Genomic DNA, 20,866 nt, shown 5'->3' on the forward strand with positions numbered 1-20,866 from the left:
CTAATTTATGTCATACATACTACTAAAATACTATTATTATATATAAATATTTATTGATGACTTATTTTTCAATTAATATATTAATGGAAAAGTTATAATTTTCACGTATAGCACCGAATAATGTTTCTAGTAGGTGTATGTTATACGATTTTCATTTGAAATACATTCTAAACCTCAAACATTAGCATCTTTATATATAAAAAAAAATTAATTTCTACGTACAAGTGTTTTGCATTTACAAGTTTAACAAGTTTAAACGAAATCCATTCATTAAAACCCATCCATTAAACGCGCTGCTTGTTACGTGCCTTTTTAACAGAATTTTAAATCAATTCAAATCAATTAACACACAAATATATAACTTCCATTTTTTAAAAGATTTCGTTTCTTTTTTCGAGTTTCTTGCCAAATTTGTTGGATCTCCTTCATACGTTCTCTCTTTGCTTCGTTTTTTTTTTTTTATTTTCATGATTTCTGAAATCAAGCTTTGAAATCATTTTTAAGATAATGGAACTTTAGAAATACACCCAAACGATTACATAAATACACCCAAACGATTACAGAAATACACCTAAAGATTTAAGAAATACGCCCAAAACATGGGGAGACAGTATATTTCTTCTTGAAATCTTTTAATGTTTTGCTGGTTAAGGATGGGCACATGACAGAGATAATCTAGAAGAAAAATCTAGAAGAACAGTAAAACAGTACCTTGAATAATGTTTCTTCCTTTTTTCTAATGATTTTTTATGGAAATTTGTATCTTTTCTTCTTGATTTCTTCTACTCTTAGCGGGGAGTTGGAAAGTTTCTGTAGAATCGTAGTAATTTGTTTTGAATGTCCCTTGAATCTTGATGGTTTGCGTTTTGATTGACGAAGAAGAAAAAGAGTGAACGTGTTGTGGAAGAGGCGCGTGTTTTTTTCTTGATGGTTTGCGTTTTGATTGAAGAAGAAGACGAAGAGTGAACATGTTGTGACTTTGAGCAACTTGTATAACTTGTAAGCCAAAAAGACTTGTATGTGTAGCAGGCCTCTAAAAAAAGGAAAAAATATAGGAAGTCAGCAACTTTATTAAATTATGGTCAGCATGTAATTAGTAAAATAAAAATAAGTAATCCCACATCATTAGATAAAATCTCACGCCATTAAAAACATTATTGACACACAAATTGCCAACTCCTAGCACTCCTAACAAAAAAGTATTGCTATCACAATAATTGTTCCATTTGAAATACCTAATTATTCAACAAAGATAAGGAGAGATTATCTCAATTAAATTAATTTAATTAATACACATATAATTCGGTTCCCACGGAAGATATAGTCCTCATTTCAACTCTAAAATTCTCCGGGGTCTTTATCTTCATTTCAACGATTTTTTTTTTGTCTCCATATGCATATGTATTGTGATCTTCGAATATATTTATAGATATCCAAATTTACGAATTTTCGTTGTCATTTCTAATTGAAGGAGACATTACAAAACTCTTTCTATTATTTGCGAGCATATAAATATAAATTTTTATCTGTATGCAAACTAAATAGTTTGATATGATATGAAGCTCATCTAAATCTGAGTTTAAACATATAAATGTCGACCATGATACTAGATAGTGTGGTACTGCTTTTCCCACTGGGAAAACATGCACTAACTGCTTAATGGATGGCTTTTTTTTTTTTTTTTTTTGGTCGATGGATTGGACAACCCCCAATCCTAGGTTACACACTCACACACACCACACCCACACACACATGAAATCCCCTTTTTTGTCAAGCTTGCCCTATATGAGGTTCGAACTGGAAACCTCTTGGTAAAGAAGGGGAATGTATGCCACTGAGCTAAGGCTCGTTGGCACTTAATGGATGGCTTAATGAGTAATATGCCATGGCAAGATAAGAAAGCTGCCCAACTACAAGAACCTCATGAGCTTTGGGCCTTACTATTACAAGTATAAAGTGGGTTCCATCTATTTTCATCACAAACAGACAGGACTCTTGTTTTTCTCCTTGTTTTTTTTTTTCCTCCCATCAAACATAGAATCATGATTTGGGTAGTGGGTCATTTGTTGTTTTAGAATTTTTAAATTTGTTTAATGGTTAGTTTATTAGTCTAAAGTAAGTGTTTAGGAGTTCGAATTTTATCTGGTGTATATAGTAATTTATTGGTCAACAATAAATCTTTAAATAAAGCTTCAATTCGCGATACCGTAAAAAATAAAAACTAAAAAGAGAGTACAATGATAGTATTTCCAAATCTAATTTAGTGGCACTAGAAGATTTGGTCTAATAGCATCTATGTGTAACTTGTTTAAAAAGTATATGAGATTCAAATCATGGTTATGACTAGAAAGTGATTATTATAGAACTCGTGAGAAGAAGGAGTATGTGTTAGAATGTAACTTGATAAAAAAAAATTGAGTTTAGTAACTATTAATTACAACGGAATTCTTTTTTCTTTTCATGTGGAAAAGAGTATTATTTCATTGCTCTAAATGAAAAGAGAAAGTAATAAGTGAAAATGGCAGTAAACTTAATATCAAAGCAGGAGCAAAAGTTACTTTGATGAATGATGACATGAAATTCTCTATATATGTGTGTCATTTTGTTGTTCTTGTAACTTTAGCTGACACCAGCAGAAAAAAACCTTGTCCCTTTAAGTGTCTTCACCCTACTCTCCCATATATATTAGGCATTGGACACTCCTAATATTAGTTCCACAAGATCTGCCATTTGATCCAAATCTAATAATCCAATTGTTCCGTAAATTTTCAATTAGATTTATCATTAGTATTAGTATACTAACAAGTGTTGTATTCATGATTCAGTTTTGGTAGAGACATATGATAGTGGCCTAGTGGGACTAGTCAGTGTTAGTAGTTAGTACTTGTGCTTTTGCCTTTCGTAATATGTATCAACTTACTACAGTTGCTTCCCCTTAAAAAGGTTCAAGACCTCTCTCAAGCATACAATGAGTTGAGGGTGGGAAAGTGGCAACAAGCACTATGAAAATTAATAATCACACATTCTACATATGAAGTCCATCATAAGGATTTTAATACAGTCTAAAAAGTACTTAATAATCGCTGTATCATTTAATAAATACTTGTACTTATAAGACCAATAGATAATTAAATCAAATAATAAAAATTATATACCATGATATTAGATGTACAAATATTTTTTTAATCAAATCTAATTAAATTGAGATAAGCCCAAACAAAAAAAAATGTATCTATGCATTGTTGTTCTGCTTCTCTTTGTTTTTTAACATAAAAAATTTTGTCAAAGAGCACAAAAATTTAATAGTATAGCACAAAATTTTTATATAATATAAAAAATTTTACATATAACACATAAATTTTTGTTGTGAATGTATTTTATTAGTTGAGTGAGTTAATAGTTTGGGTATGTGACTTTTAAAAAAAAAATGATATTGTGAGTATTTTATTAGTTGAGTGTCTAAGTTCTAAATACGTGATTCTTCATTTTTCCTTTTTTTTTGTATTGTATATATTTTGTTAGTTTTTTTTGTTTATTCAAACGGTATCCCCCAACTCGACAGGTTAAGAACTAATCCGTCGCGGATCTGAGCTCCATTTAAGGGTCTGCTGCTGGCTAATGGGTTGCTGCATGTACAAGACGGGTTCGAACTCCCGACACTTGCTTAAACGGACGAGTGAGCTGACAGTATATATTTTGTTAGTTGGGTGCTAATATTTTGAGCATATAATCCTTAAAAATTTTTGTATTATGCATAAAAAATTTCTATAGTCTAATTTTGAAGATGAAAAATAAAAAAAAAATGACAAAAATTTTAAAAAAGCATGCATACAATAAACGAACTTAATTGGACTTGATTTAATAAGTACTTGACTGTTTAATTTTATTGTAAAACATATTAATCTTAATAAAATTAACATTAAAATCATATCATTAAAAAAATATATTTATATAAAAATATTAAGATAATAATTGAGATACAATATATTTGATTAAACTACCTGATATAATACCCAAGAATATTAAAAAAACAACAAAAATGGCTTTGTAAAAAAGGAGTACTAGGCCGCGAGTACTCCATGAAATTTGTACGAAAATAGTGAAGGTGTGGGTGCTTATATAAGATTCCAATATTTGTTCTACAATTTCCTCAACAAACGGCCTTGGCTTTTCTTTCTTCGCATTTCTCTAACTCTTTTTTCTCCTTCTTGAATGCAATGGTTAATGCAATGGCAATAGACTGCATGCACTCCATCCCTCAACCACCAAAAGAATCCCCATTGGTGTTTGATGCCTCCGTCCTCAGCCACCAACTCAACCTACCGTCACAATTCATTTGGCCTGACCACGAGAAAGCCTCCGTCCATGTCCCTGAGCTTCAGGTCCCATTCATTGATCTCGGAGGCTTCCTTTCTGGCGATCCCCTCGCTGCAATGGAAGCCTCAAGCCTTGTTGGCGAAGCATGCCGGAAGCACGGCTTCTTCCTTGTCGTCAACCACGGCATAGACAGGAACTTGATCACCGATGCTCACGCTTTGATGGATGATTTCTTTGAGCTCCCCCTGTCTCAGAAACAGAGAGCTCAGAGGAAAACAGGGGAGCACTGTGGCTATGCTAGTAGCTTCACCGGTAGATTTTCTTCTAAGCTTCCATGGAAGGAGACACTCTCCTTTCAATACTCAGCAGAAAAAAAACACTCACCCAACCTTGTCAAGGACTACCTTTGCAGTAAACTGGGTAAAGAGTTTGAGCAATTCGGGTAAGCATAACTAAATAATAAATGTAGTTACTAATTAAACACATTCTAAATTTAAACCAAACTTGGTTTGTCTAGCAGTCAGTTCACTCATCCGCTTAACAACCAACTACAAACTCTTAGATTAAATTCAAAATTCAGATCCACAGACTAGTCCTTAGAGCATTGTAAATTTGACTTGACATGACTTACATACATGCAGGAAGGTGTATGAGAAGTACTGTGAGGCAATGAGCAATCTTTCTTTGGGGATAATGGAGCTTCTGGGGATGAGCCTTGGAGTTGGCAAATCGTATTTTCGAGAATTCTTTGAAGAGAACAATTCAATAATGAGGCTCAATTACTACCCTCCTTGTCAAAAACCTGACCTCGCCTTGGGAACTGGACCTCATTGTGATCCAACATCCTTAACCATTCTCCACCAGGACCAAGTTGGTGGCCTCCAAGTTTATGTTGACGATCAGTGGCACTCAGTTACCCCAAATTTCAATGCTTTTGTCGTCAATATTGGTGATACCTTCATGGTATGTAACACTATACATACTTAACCACATAATTAATGGTTTAACCTCCTAATATGTATAACTGTTTTTGGTTTGTATGCTGATTACTAGGCTCTTTCAAATGGGAGATACAAGAGTTGTTTGCATAGGGCAGTGGTAAATAGTAAGACAACAAGAAAATCACTTGCTTTCTTTTTGTGTCCATCAAGTGACAAGCTTGTGACGCCACCATGTGAGTTAGTGGACAATTTGAGCTCAAGGCTCTACCCTGATTTTACATGGTCCATGCTCCTTGAGTTTACTCAGAAGCACTACAGAGCTGACATCAGAACCCTTGATGAATTCACCAACTGGCTTCAACGGAAGGACGATAAGATTATTTGATGAGGGAAAGACATTAAACAAGAACAAGCAGCATTGAATTGGAGTTTCTTCATGTTTTGAGTATGCTAAAAAAATGTTTAAAAAAAATCAATAAGCAAATCTTGTCAGGTAATTTTGTAATTTTAATTTCATTATATAGAAGGGTATCTCCTTCTAATGTGAATATGTTGATTATATGTTAAATTGAAGCAAGTTTGTATGAATGTATATTGAAACCTTTAAAAGGTTAATTACGTAAGCGTTTGATCAAACAAAGACTTTAAACTTCCATGTAAATATTGTAACAACATTTCCTTATAATCAATCATCACTAATACCAGGCTATATTAGGTCGGAAACAAAGGTTAACACCTAATAATCCTAATTAATGGTGATTAAAAACTTAAAATATTAAAATGATGCTTTAGTTTACCAGTACATGTGATGTCACAATTCTCAAGCATCAAACCAATGATCTTTCAATATCTTGGAGGCCCTTGGACATATGTAGGAGTAAGGTTAAAACTGGCAAATAAATCCAATAAAAATAGGTGGCCCACTATTTGAATGATTCGGTGGAATTGAAAGCTAAAATCCAATGACGATTATGTTGTTATCAAATTTGGAGGTTTAGTAATTTAGTATGCGAGCTAACGTTCGCTAATCTTTGTCCTTTTCCCTGTCCTTAGATGCTGAAACATTCTTCTTATGATTTTCTTTTCTTTCATTTATTTCCCTCATTTTAAATCTTATGTCTTATTATGAATGTAATAAAATTTTATACAGATATATAGCTATTTAAAAAAAGGGTAAGTTAATCTCTATGTATTTAAATTTAAAAATAAGATACCACTTGTGACCGATGAGTTTGCAGTTTGTATTCAAATGGCACATTCGCCATTTCACTCACAACACTGTTTTATTCCTCTCATTTTGGCACAATCTAAGACCCATAGAATTTCTATTACCGCTTGCTTGCTCATCACGTGAGTTGAATGAGTACATCAACATGAAATAATCAAACTTAATGATAATAAAAATATTGCAATGAAGCTCATCACGTGAGCAGAGTGAGTACATCAACAAGAAATAATGAACTTAATGATAACAAAAATCTGCAATGAATATATTATTATAATTTATTTCTGTATTATGATTCGATAACTATATGCTATATGACGCTTGTTTAGTTGTTACAAATCAGATTGATTACATAATACAATAAGGAAATAAATGAAGAAAGACATGCTTGCTTCAAACTCGAAAGGCTCAGCCGCCAGGCCACAACTGAAGACAATGACAGTCCAATTCTCGTACTAAACCCTGCACCACGTGCAAATTAAAACCATTTCATTTTCTCATACTACTTAATACTTATTTCTTCTATCTCACTATGTCTTCAATAAACGTAACCATTTCTTAATATTTGTCATTGGCCATAAATATTTTAGTCTCAACAGATAGAATAAAACTAAAAACTAGTTCAAGAAAACTATTAATTGATATGACTTTTTTGTGTGCAAAATCATTTAAAAAGACCAAACATTGCGGTGTGCAACACAGCTACGGTATCTTCTAAAACAACATTTTTCCTTAGTAGATTTTGGTCATATTATATAGATGCCTCCGATCCTATACGATCTTCACCTATATGTAATTAATATTCTTGTATTTGTAGCATCCCTAGTACTAGCTATTTGTCTATAAGTTCATTTACTTTTATATAATTCCATGGCCCAACCACAAACAAATAATGGTATCCTTAACATACTCCAAAAGAATAAGAAGCAACTAGCTTAATTAGCTGGTAATTAATTATGATTAAGCATGTTTGCATGCCCATAGAAAATATATTAGCTTCCATTGATATTCGGATTCGACCCCTTTGATCTCCTTGACCCTTCAAAATTATTTTGTTAACTATTATTCCAATTCCACCAAGAGTTGTTTTTCATGCACCATTTGGCAAAAAGAGTGAGGTAAGGTAGCTGATGCGTCCAATGTGAATCAAAATGGTAACTATTAAAGTGACATATATATAATAAACAAATGGGATTGGAATAACAACTATTTTGCAAATTAAAGAATTGACGAATAACAACTATATGTAATAGTATAATTCTAAGATCCATGACTATTTAGATCATATCATCATACTCTATCACCAAGCTAAATCTCTTGTGACTGCAGATGTTGTTGATTGAAATAAATGTTTTTGTCTTTATGATAATTTCCATTGGTTCATCAATAAGGACAAAACCTCAATAATTTTTTCATTTTAGTCAGTAAAATACAATAATAGAAGAAAGAAAAATAGGTGTACGCACCCCCTAGGCCTATTGATCATTGAGATTTGATATAATTATATTATTCTTTTAATAAGACAAAAGGAAATAACTATTTATGAGTATGCTCACACAAGAGATTGGTTAACTTGCTATGACTAATTTGGCACTACATTAGGACCACAAAAGGACAAAATAAAGCATGATCGAATCGAGTTGCTGAATGGGGAGTTGGGACCCCTCGTGTTCTTTTTCCTGCCTCCTCCCATCAATTATATATATTTTTCGTTTCCTTTTTTTAACAACATCTAAATTTATTATAAAAAAATTTGATTCCAAAAAATTTGAGTACTCGAATTTAATTATATGATTATAATTACAAAAGAAAAAATTGTATTCTCTTTTCACTTTAAATCTCATCCATAATTACGTGTCTAACTAATACGCACATTTATTAGGGGTTTAATCAAATAATAATGCAGGATGAATATCCGATTTTTCTTCTATGGCCTATTTGTCACTTGTTTTGTAGTTTTGCTATATGGTGATGAAATGGGTTGGAGAAAGAACCGACAAAGCTTCAACAAAATAATGAATCAATTTCCATGCATGTCATGACTCATCCCTTAATTTTTCTAGATTTTAGAGAGGAAAAGAGATCATACTAATGGGTAGATTGATAGGACTACTCTTATTCAAAACACTGGCTAAGATTTAAAGTTGGCCACGTAATTTCAGACATTATAAAAATATGGCTCAAAATGGCTTCCATTCGTTAGTTTTGTTTCTTCTGTTGTTCGGTTTCGTTTGGGAAATGGGAAAATTGAGTGCTCGAAAACGATGCTTGCTTATAACTATTGCATTATGTTATGTCATGATGAGGAACGTATGGTCGTATGGATATGCTACGCATATCTCTATTCAAAATCATGACACGTTCACGTATTATGTATTTAAAATTTTGAATACAGTTCCCTTTTTTTATCTCTTTTAATGCATTGTTTCTTCGGAATTTTATGTAGGCCAGTTCTCGGTGACTAAGGATATGGTGTCTAAAGGTGTCTAATAGTTGATAACTAGTAGAGAAGTAATACATGTCATTGTTGATTATAGTGAGAAACACCCTCTAAAACGATAATAAAAGATTACTTCAATGCTAATATATGTAAATTTTAAATATTTACTGTGATGACAAATGGATAATTTTGTCATCAAAACAGACTTTTTTTTCGTATGAGCTTTCTACTATATGGACCAAGCATGAAAAAAAATTAAATTGGAGGGGCCTAGAAAAAAAATCAGTTATAAACTTAGAGCTTCATCAAATTATGATAAAAAAAAAAAAAAGCTTCACCAAAAAGCCTATGATGTTGGACTGGGTTCATCAAGTATGGTTGTTTGCCAATGAGCCTTAGCTCAAGTGGCACAAGTTTCCTTTTCTACTAAGAGGTTTTAGGTTCGAATCTCATCATGTGTAAACTTGACTAAAAAAGGAATATCATGTGTGTGTGGATGTGGTGTGTGTGAGTGTGTAACCTAGAATTGGAGGTTGTCCAATCCATCAACAAAAAAAGTATGGTTGTTTTGAAACCCTCTTCCGCCGTAGGATCGCAGCTGAGCTGCCCTAAGTGAAACACATTCTAGCTTCCGCGATGGTCACCGCCCAGTGAACGCCGCCTTAATCTAGCGGCCTCTAGTATCACAATAACCATTCTATCGTCACAGGATGGTAGTGAATGATACTAATTGGCTAGCAAGGTTGACCTTTGAAGGGAGTAGTTATGGCATTAGATAAATTCCAGAACAAGAGAGTTATGATGTTAGTTTTGAATGATTTTAAAGTTTGGTGTTCCGTTAGTTGTTGTTCTTTGATTTTGAGGGAAAAAGATCCCAACAGTGAGAATGATATGATTTTGGTGACTAGTGAAAGTGAATCAAATTGAATCAAAGTTAGATGGAAGAGAAAAATATAGTGAAAGCAAAATTGTTACAGTTCAATACCACTTAAATTATTGATTTCTAATATCTTGCAGTTCTTTTTCTTACTATTTTTCTTTGTTTTTTCTCAATAACTGCTTGTCATATGCTCTGATAATATGATATTTTGTTGTATAGAAATAGCATGTCTATTAAAATGTGTTTGGGAATATAATCTGAAAGTTGAAGATGAAGAAAAAGGAAAAGGAAAAGGAAAAGGAAGAAGATATAGTTTTATTTTGGTTGGATTTGGGTTAATTTGTATTTTCTTGGGTTAATGGTTGTGCAATACATGATGTTGGGAGAGAGAAAATTTTACTGTAGTAACTTTACATTAATTAATTCTATTAGTGACCTTCAAATTTGAGTCAAATCTAAATGTTAAATTCAAATCCATGACATGTGTATGCATTACAATGGTAGATTTATCCTAGTCATGACAGTCACCATAATATCAACCCCACCATAGAACGCACTTTTTATGTAATGGTGACCAACATCACCTTGATACGTGAACATGCTCTACTGAACCTTGCAAGCCTTTTTTTTTGTCTTGGAAGTTTGTTCTTTCCAAAATAGGCTTACGTGTTTTTTTTAAAGAAAGGAAATTTTATATTTTCAGCTGGCATTCAATGTTGTCGCTCATACAGTCATAGTGCCTTTGAAAAACATGGATCCCACAATTCTTCCCACTCGATGATTAGTATATATATGTGTTCATATCCTAACCTAACATTGGTCTAGTTCTAAATAAACTCAAAAGCCTTAATTCAAAGATTGGTCTTCGCTGTCGACCGACCTTCTTAAAAAAGGTCGGATTCAACAACTTCACTCCAAAAAAGTCGAGCTCGAAGGAATAAATGATAACTGGCAGATAACACTTATTTTAAATAAGTAACTGTCCCAAAAATCTCTCAACTCACTTTCAGGAGCCATATCTCAACTTTCATAAGATAAAAGGACGGTTACCCACTTTAAAAGGTGGAACTACTCCAACAGTGATTATTGAATCACTACTATAAATACCCTAACACTCTTCAGGTATCTCTAACTTCCAATACTCTCTAAACCTGCCAAAACTCTTTGTTGACTTAGACATTGGAGTGTCTTTGCAGGTACCACCTCCCATTCTTCCATACACACAAGTCGGACGGTAGTCCCCAGATGCTAACCAAGTTGTAGGCCGCTCCATCCCCGACGCTTAGGCCATCTTTATAAGCCCAGTTCATTAATTTTCGGTTACCCATCGTAACATTACGCAGATAAACTAATTTGTCCGATTCATGAAAAGTTATTTGCCATGTCAAACTCTCGCTGATTTTCATTTTTCAATTATATATATTATCTCTCATATATAGGAGGCCCACTTGTCTTTCTTTTTACCATACATACACCTTGGCAAAAACAAGAATTGACAAAATTTGAGGAGATGAATGAATGATAAAATGCTAAATCTAAGAAGCCATTATGCCACGTGAATTTGACACTATTGATGATAGATTCTGTCGCATTCTAATAGGAATATTGTATGTGATTCAAGAAATAAAAGAGATGTTAATGATGGGGTGATCAAGTGCGCCACAGTGAAAAGAAGTCACCTTGATGCATTGATACAGCATCCCTCATTCCCTCGCCAAAAAATATTGCAAAGAAGGAAGAGAAACACAAAATAGTCGCCCTAATACTTTTTTTTCTTTTTAATATATTTTGGGAGTTTTTTTTGTTGTTGTAAAATAAGATTCTTTTTCTTTGGGTCAGTGATCCCTTAACAAGATAAGTGGGCTGAGATTAGAGGTCCATTGTCTAGCACCAAATGAATACTTACGTACTTCTAAGAAAGAAAACGAAAAAGACAAGAGACTATCTGGACTCAAAAAGCTAAAGGAAAAACCTGACTTGAAATAAAAAAACTGGCCTATATATATATATATATATAAAAGAGGATACTCAAGGTATAGTTGATTGCGAATCCCGAAAAGCCACCTAAAGGCCTTTGTATTTTCTTTTGGACCTTGCTTGATTAAATACGGAAATTGAATATAGCGATGATTTTATTCACGTGTGGATAATGAGTAGAGAAGATACATTAACGGAAGGAAGATGGAAAGTAGTAAAATGATGTGGATCAATGAAGAGTTTTAAGTAAATGGAAGACTTTGGTGGACATGGAAGCATCACCAACAAAAATGCCATGGCGACCAGCATTATAAAACTGGCCCACCACATTCACTCTCTTGTCCTTTAGCAGCTTCACGAGCTCCTTCTGGCGGTCCACCAGCTGGTCCCCATCACACCCAAACACCGCAACCCTCCACTCAAGCTCCCTTATACTAGCCAACACCTTTGCCCCTCCATTCACCGTTGGATTCGAATACTCGTGATCCCGGTCAGCGCCAACTGGCAGCGACAGTTTCCACATGGAATCCGTAACCGTCAGTGGCAAGTTCAAGTCCTTCGCTAGCCTCAGCTCCGACGGAGTTCTTTTCTTCCCTCCGAAAAATGGCTGAATCAATATCATCCCTTTGATCTTGAGCGGCCTGATCTGGTCTGCCTTCGCGGCTGCACGTAGACCCGCGTTGTACGCTATGTTTCCTCCAGCACTCTCTCCCATGAGAAAGCATCGGGAGAAATCAGCGTGAGCCAGCCACAAGTCATTGGAGGCTCTGATCCAGTGCAGCGCCTGCACCGAGTCCTCGTACGCCGCCGGCAAGCGGTGCTCCGGAGCAAGGCGGTAATCGACGGAAACGACGACGGATTGGGTGGCGTTGGCCATGCGGACGCAGAAGTCGTGGAAGTAGGTGGAGTTGGCATGGTAGAATATGAAACCACCGCCATGGTAGAAGACGATGAGGGGAAGGTTGGGGTGGTTAGGGGGAGTATTGAGTGCTTGGCGGGGTAGGTAGATCCGCGCCCAGGTGTGCTTGGATTGGTCGATGGTAAGGTCCTTGGAGAGAACGGATATGGGGAGAGTGGGATCTGGTGAGGGAGGGGTCTCTGGATAGTTTTGGAGGCGGGTGAAGGTGCCGTCTGGGTTGGGGATTATGTTGAGAATCTTGTAGGGATCCTCAGATGATGATGAGGGTTCCATTGAGTTCACTCTTACTACTGTGAAGAGGAGAAGATGTAAGCACAATAATGCTGTTATTATTGTCATGTCAGCACTGTAATTGGAGTGTGGGATTGGGAAAGCGAACAAGAGCGCCATGGCTCAAAAAGAAGAACGAGAAAGTATTAGAGAAATGACTAGGAGCGTTTATTTTTCTTTCATGCCATGTGCTGCTTCTTGTTTTTGGTGTCAAGACTACAGCTAGATAATTATTAATTACTTGCCACCGGACAATAATTTACTACTACAAGAGAGAAACCGAACATTACTGGGAGGGTAAATTTTGTAATTTATAGTCATTAAATAGTAATTATTAGCGTTTTTAATGGTAGAAGATTTTATCCAATGAGCTAGGAAAACAGGTGTCTAATTAAGTAATCATCTTAAATTTCAAATGGAGACCTTGGACGACACGGCGGCGCAGCAGAACGTGGTCGTCTTTGATAATGAGTGGTTCTCCGGGTTGTGGCGGTAGTGGACTGAAAACCAAAATTGGTCGGTTGAAGTTGGAAATCATTCCCAGGCAACAACCAGAACTGTTGGACTTTAAAGTTACGGTGTAAGGTAACTCAAACATGCGAGCATCCGGGGCAGGTACACCCGACCCCACATCGTTTCTGATTGGTTTGTATAATGATCGGGGAACACATACACCAAGACATGGTTTCCAGCTACGACAGACGGGAGTGTTCCTACGCTAGTGCCGTTAGGGTCCATGGTAGACTTCACAGCAGGTAGAACAAGAAGAATAAGAAGAGTTGTGATGGTTACACCAAATTGTTTTTAATGGTTGAAAGCTAACCGAGACATTAAGCTAAGGTTAAGCTAGCTAAGCAAATTAAAGGGTGTGCAATAGAAAAGAGATTTGCATATAGATATAGATACATGATGACAATTAGCGTTATTCATGAGGCGATACTATACTTTCTAAACACCGCAGCGTACAAGTCAAAGAGAGTGCAGTGGTGTATTCTTGTCATTATTTGGTTGGAATAACTGCCCTGATCGGAGCGGACTAAGTTATGTAAGCTAATTCTTTTTCGTGTGAAGATAATAGATAAAAATAATCAAATAATTTCATATAGTTTTTAACTATGTCATCTTGCTACGAAAATGAAATAATAAAGTGGTCAAACAAGAATATCAGTTTGTTACCGTAGCTCCACATTTGGCAGGTGTATGTATACATCCTTTAATATTAGGAACGAGTCAAATGAAATTCAAGTCCAACCACTACTTCACAAATATATATGATCATCTTCTCTTATGCCTATCACTGTCAGTACTTGCCATTTTCAACTTGGATTGGTATGGTGTAATCTCTCCGTAATCATCGTCATCCACTTCATCATCACCATTACCCAAACTTAGAGAAGGAGTAACCTCTCTTCTTCTCTTGCCAGCTGCACCCTTAAGCCAATCCACAACCTCTGCCATGCTAGGCCTCTTCTCAGGGCTACCATCGGTGCATCTCAGAGCTATCATCACCACAGATTTCAACTGATCCAAATCAAACTTCCCCTTCAGCTTGGAATCCGCGATGTGATTGAACGCACCCTTTTGGAAATAAGGTGTCACCCATTGAACAATGTCCCTTTTCACTCCACCTGGTAGCTTCTCAATTGGTTTCTTGGCACTAACAATCTCCAAAAGAAGAATCCCAAAGCTGTAAACATCACAACTCTCCGACACTTTACCCCACATGGCATATTCCGGTGCCAAATATCCGAGTGTTCCTTTAACCCTTGTTGTGAGATGGCTCACACCCTCTGGTATGAGCTTTGCGAAACCGAAATCAGCTACCTTTGCTTGGAATTCAAGGTCTAACAGAACATTGCTTGCTTTTATGTCTCTGTGTATGATGTGAGGATTTGCCTCATGGTGCAAATACCTGATACACATAAATATATTTATCTTCTATCCTAACAATACACCAAAATCAACCATAACGTATTAAACTATACATGTATTAAACTATACCTGTATTTATATACAAATATATTAGTAACTGAATTTGATGTAAGAATAATATTTTTATATATTTATATAACAAAAATATATACATACAAGAAGTGATGAATGAAATTGGACTTACGCTAAACCTTCAGCTGCACCAATTGCTATGTTGATTCTTTTAGGCCAATCTAAGAGACAATTAGAAGAAAGGTGACCGTGCAAATGCGTGAGCAAGCTTTGATTAGGCATGAAATCATAAACAATTAACCTTTCATCTCCTCCAGCATAGAAACCTCTCAAACCCAACAGATTCTTATGCCTAACCCTTCCAAGTACTTCCACTTCGACTGCGAACTCCATCTCTGCTTTTGCAGTCATCGTTTTCAACCGCTTCACTGCAATCTGTCTTCCATTTCATTTATATTAGGCTTTTTCCGTGCATAACAAACATCGTAAATAAGCAAAACAAATCATGGGTATAGTAAAAAAAAAATGAATATAATTGCCTCGACGCCTTTACTTGTTCGACCCCAATAAACACTTCCAAATCCACCTTCTCCGATCTTGTGATCTTGGTGAAAATTGTTTGTTGCACGAAGCAGCTCCTTCGATGTGTAGATTTCCCATGGATAATCCTTATTCTTATTCTTTTCTCCTTTATTCCTACATATATTCGAAAATCTCGCGTTAGAATTTTCGTTAAAAGCTTCATTAACAACTTTAATCTACAAATATACACACACACACACACCTTGCTTTGCTTTGCTCTTCTTCAGATAAGAAACAACAGAAACATTTCTTGTGCATGTCTTGTGTATTCTCAATAAGTTCAAGCAGGAAGAAGTGAAAAAGATTCGCAAGAAATTAAGAAACAAAAAAAATGGGGAAATGTAAAGAAAGAACAAGAGAAGAATAATGAGAAGGCTTAAAGTGAAGACAAAAGGGTGCTTTGGAAGTCAAGGACTCTCTAGGTTGAAGAGGAGACAGTTCTATTTGTATTATATATATATGCATGCCAGCACAAGTGTTATTTGCAAGGTTTTTCTTGCCAAGCCACATATTCCATTGGAAATGTCTTCATGTTTATACTCCTCTTTGGCGTAACAAACATTCTTTAGCTTTTTATTCATCTAATTAATCTTATTATATGGATATATATTTAAAAAATACTAAAAAATCATTAAAAATTATTATTTTTTATTATTATTTAGTTATTATTCATCAACTTAATTTTTTTAATTTAATTTTATTAATTTAATAATTCAATAACATATTTTATCTCATATTAATAAATATTAATAACTAATTAATCATTAAAAATAATAAATTCTCATGATTCCCTAATATTACTCTTTATTTCTTTTAAAAAAAGTCAGGCTAAGGTTGAATGGGTAAGCAAGCTACGAACTAATTAGGTCTTCAATTTTTTAAAATTTGGTACATGGACAATGACGCAATCATCGCAACTACTATATTCTCTTCTCCTGGTGGTAGAACACAACACTTTTAATATATTGGAAATGGAACTATATTTAAGAGAACATGACTAATGAATCCCCTATAAAACGTTTGAATTCTTTAATTTATAACTAAATTACATCATATATACACCGTTGGCTGTAGCATCACTCTTTGGAAGAAGGCTTGTTTTTTAAAAAAGAAATGTTTAGTAATTATACTTTTTAGGACAAATTCTATCAAAATGAGCACTTTGATGAGTTTGATCTAAATAGTAATTTCTATTGATTCTTTTAAGGTTTAACTAACATGTGATTTGAAAATTTTTCATGTTTATGTTTAGGAACTGCATGCAGTTATACTTGGGAATCGAGAACTAGAGAAGCTAATGATGAGAAGTATTCCGATCCTTATTAGCTTTCTCTTCATCAATAAGTAACTGGCGTGGACTTTTACGATTGGATTGAATGATCAAGATTGATGGTTGCTGTGTTGTTTTATATCCTGTTCCTGTATATTTTTATTTTGTGAGGATCATATATAAATTTGCCTTACCATGTAGGCCAATCCAGAAGAAGATAAGTTGTCATTATTTTTTATTAATTATCAGTATAGAAATACAAGGCCAAGTCATTTTTGTTCTTTTCTTTTTCATCCTATGCACATGTCCTGTATCGGTCAAGGGATGGTGGTATTGCTTTCCATTCTATTCTATATTACGTACGTATGTCATTATTGAATAATAACTAGCAAGAGGTCCGCGCATACGGCGCGGGTGAGTGATTGAGTTCGTAAAATTAATAACAAAAATAAAAAAAGAATACATAGAAATTAGATAATAATATGTTTTTTATATGTATTTATTGAGTTTAGAAATATGATCACAATAATGTAACTAATAATTTTAAATTGTGTATTGATTAAACATGCTTAAGTATAAGTACTATATTGTAATTGAGAGGTCAGATAGTATAAGTACTACATTGTATTTATTTTTTAAATGTGCGAGCTTTCTATTTTCTAAATCAAGGATCTATTATACACATTTTTTGTTCTATCACACTTTCATCTTCTATTGAAGACCTTAATCTCATATTTTGAATTAAAGTTAGTAACTTATATTCATACCATAGATAAAAGGAATCAATTAATGCATTAACAATCTCCTGTCTAGATCTATTTGTTATCACATAAAGAATTTGAACATATAATAATGTAACATAATACTTATTTTAATAATTTGATTTTGTATTTGTGAAATTTTTGAAGATATCATTTTGAACGGACCTAGGCTTAGTTTGGTAAAACTTTTTGAAGAGATGCTTTTGTTTTTCAAAAGTATAAGAACCTCGTTTTGCGTTTGATAAATCAAAAGTTCATGTGCTTATACTTGTGACTTTTAAAAGTTAGAAATATTTTTCAAAGATAACTTTTTAAAATTTGTAGCATCTATAAATTTTTTTAATATAGTAATTATTGAATATATAAGAATTAATTTTGTATAAATTTTAGAGACAATACAATAATATAACTATCATCAATATAAAATTTTAGATCTTCAAATATATCAACTAAACTTTTTAAATAATTAACATTCTCTTCAACTTAGCTTTAAGGGTAATATTATACTTTACAAAGTAAGTAAACTATTAAAATAGATATTATTTGCAAAAAGTGATCATGATTTATACTAAGAGCATAAGATCACAAATAAATACTCCAAAGTTTAAATTGTAAAAACATTGATAAATAAAATCCTAAAATTAAAATAATAGAATGTATAGTATAATGGTCTAAAAATCTGATGAAATATCTTTATATTTGTATGTGCTTTTATATTATTTTTTATTTTCATAGAAAATATTGTAGGGATGTTTATGGATCGGATCCGATCTGCATATCTGCGATATTTATCCGAATCTGATCTGAAAATTGCGGATATGGATCCGATCCGCAAGACTATTGGATCAGATCCGCATACTAATAGAATCGGATTGCAAATCTCATGTAGGTATCCGCATATTCGCTTATCTACAAAAATAAATAAATAAATATTATTTTTATGTTTTATTTTAACTAATAGTTATCATATATGTTACATTATTTTATTTTTATTATTTAAAAAAAATATGTTTAATATTATTTTAAAAGTAAACATGTTTAAAAGAGTAAAAAAAGAGATTTTATTGATTTTTTAAAATAAAATAAGATTTTAAAAAGTATTTTTATATTTTTCGGATATATCCGATATCTGATTCGATCTGTAAATGTGCAAATCGGTCAGATTCAAGCTAAAAAACTGCGGATATTAGATCCGATTCAATCCGATAATTTTAGTGCAGATCGAATCGAGATTTTGGCCATATCCGATCCAATTCGATCCACGTTCACCCCTAAAAAATAATAATAAAGACCCTCTTAATTTTTAATTTTACCACTCCAATCTACTACTACACCTAACTTTCAGTGCTAAACTAAATTGCCTTTAAAACTGAAAATATGATATATATATATATATATATAAATTAAAAAAGGAAAATTTAATTTCAATTTTTGAATATGATTCGTATCATAAATAAATATTAAATAAAAAAAATTTTAATCACTAATATATCTACATAAAAAATAATATATTTGAAAATATAAAAGTAATTAAATTCCTTTTTTCCTATCCTTTTATTTCTAACTAAAACAGACAATAAAAGTTCATAAATCCAAATTGAAGGTTAGCAATAGAAAAATAATAAAATTTAAATTCGTATTTAAAACATTACATCATACTCAAGAAATAAATCATCTCCTACAATTCAATACTATATACAACTTAAATAAATTATTTCTTGGATGATCCTTTCATGTTAAAAACAAAATTTCTTGGTACTTAACAGCATACAATCATTTTTATATTATAATCCCTCTTTTAGTACTTAATTCCCATCCACATCATATGTTAAAAGATTAGTATATCATACATTATCTTAACATACTTTTTAAATGAAATCTATTTGATTTATTTTTACAAAAATAAAAAATAAAATTTTCGTAAAAAGTAAAATATAAAAAATAAAATTATTTCAAGATATAAAATTTGGATTTGATTGTGAAATAAAAGAACAACTCATCCGATACTATGCCCATTACTACCGCACAATATGAAAAAAATAAAAAAAAAAATTATTGTCTATCTAAACAATTATTAAAAACTAAGTACACTTATTGATTATAAAAAATTGTAACTATTATAAGGATTTAAAGTAAAAGATATATGTCTAAAAATTGAAATTATTTTAAGTAGTTTTAGAAAGATATAAGTTGAAATTTAAAATATATTTGACTATATAATGTAATTTTTATTTTGCTGTTCTCTAATAGGATACCATTCTATTAAATCAATTATTTCGCATATTAATTTTCAATAAAAAATATAATGATTTTCTTAAATGAAAAACCTACCAACACAATATATGTCTTTGTTCGAAAAATGATTTTCTAATCCAAAATAATACATAACTACTAAAGAAATGGCATACTAAATATTATCTACTTGAAATTGGTGATGATAATAATGGGCTATAGAAAAAGTTCACTTCCACTCTTCTTTTTCTCTCAAAATTCCATCTAGTAATAAGCGATATTGAATTAATTTTTTCAATCTACTAACCTTGTGCTTGTATTCGACTTGAAGACAGAACAAATAAAATAATAAAAATAAAGTATTATTTTTATTTCTAACGTTTAGAACAAATCTTTTTTTTTGTTCTAATATTAATTAGTAATTTATCACTTGAATTATAATCATGCAATAGTTATTTTCAAATAAAAAAGGCTAAATCTTTTTTTTGCTTTTATATTTGAAAAAATGAAATTAAAAATTATTGAATGAATTATTAAAATTAAGAATTCTATAATACTTATGGAAGCTATTTCTGTTAGGGTGAGAACCATTCGGTTACAAATTTTTCTAACATTTGCCTTCAAATTGTGAATTAATTAGGATAAAAAACATCACTTTTTTATCAATATAAGGATGTTAAACCTTTTACAAATAATAAATTAGATTCTACTCTTTTAAACTCGATTTTACCTCACTTATCTTATGTTGTAGCAGAGTAAGATATAAAATTTCTTTTATGCATCAAACAAACATTATATAACAACATAGCTTATCAGGTTCATACACTTTATATACTAAAGAAAAATAAAAATAAAACACTAAGCAAAAAGAAAGAAAAGAAAAATACTAAACTATTGCGAGAAGAACTAATAAAAATTTTGGATGCAAATAATTTAATTACTCTCACAAAGAAAAAGTGTTACAACAAAAATATTTAAAAAATGTTTAAAAGAAAGTATCAAAACAAAAAAATGAGTGAAATATTTCTCATAATATTGAATATCTTATCTCTTTAAAATAGCTAAGTACTCCTTACTCCTTAGAGTATCTTATCTCTTTAAGGAATAA

General features: G+C 32.5%; 3 protein-coding genes across 3 annotated transcripts; 1 reads left to right on the plus strand and 2 right to left on the minus strand.

Moving 5' to 3' along the window:
* Positions 1-4,141: 4,141 nt before the first annotated feature.
* On the plus strand, positions 4,142-5,793 carry LOC130951152 (gibberellin 20 oxidase 1). Its single transcript, XM_057879779.1, has 3 exons — positions 4,142-4,759; positions 4,959-5,280; positions 5,371-5,793. Exons 1-3 carry the CDS (start codon positions 4,218-4,220, stop codon positions 5,641-5,643), a joined length of 1,137 nt encoding a protein of 378 aa, XP_057735762.1. The 5' UTR covers positions 4,142-4,217; the 3' UTR covers positions 5,644-5,793.
* A 6,111-nt stretch (positions 5,794-11,904) lies between these two features.
* Positions 11,905-13,178, minus strand: LOC130951636 (carboxylesterase 1-like). The gene has a single exon (XM_057880334.1). The coding sequence runs from the start codon at positions 13,087-13,089 to the stop codon at positions 12,010-12,012; it is 1,080 nt and encodes a 359-aa protein (XP_057736317.1). The 5' UTR covers positions 13,090-13,178; the 3' UTR covers positions 11,905-12,009.
* Positions 13,179-14,088: 910 nt separating this feature from the next.
* LOC130951635 (PTI1-like tyrosine-protein kinase At3g15890) lies at positions 14,089-15,985 on the minus strand. The gene is made up of 4 exons (XM_057880333.1): positions 15,698-15,985; positions 15,453-15,609; positions 15,086-15,348; positions 14,089-14,881 (listed from the first exon to the last, which is right to left on the minus strand). The coding sequence occupies exons 1-4, from the start codon at positions 15,751-15,753 to the stop codon at positions 14,245-14,247; spliced, it is 1,113 nt and encodes a 370-aa protein (XP_057736316.1). The 5' UTR covers positions 15,754-15,985; the 3' UTR covers positions 14,089-14,244.
* Between the last annotated feature and the right edge of the window lie 4,881 nt (positions 15,986-20,866).

Source organism: Arachis stenosperma, chromosome 9 (assembly GCF_014773155.1).
Source record: "Arachis stenosperma cultivar V10309 chromosome 9, arast.V10309.gnm1.PFL2, whole genome shotgun sequence".
NCBI lineage: Eukaryota > Viridiplantae > Streptophyta > Magnoliopsida > Fabales > Fabaceae > Arachis > Arachis stenosperma.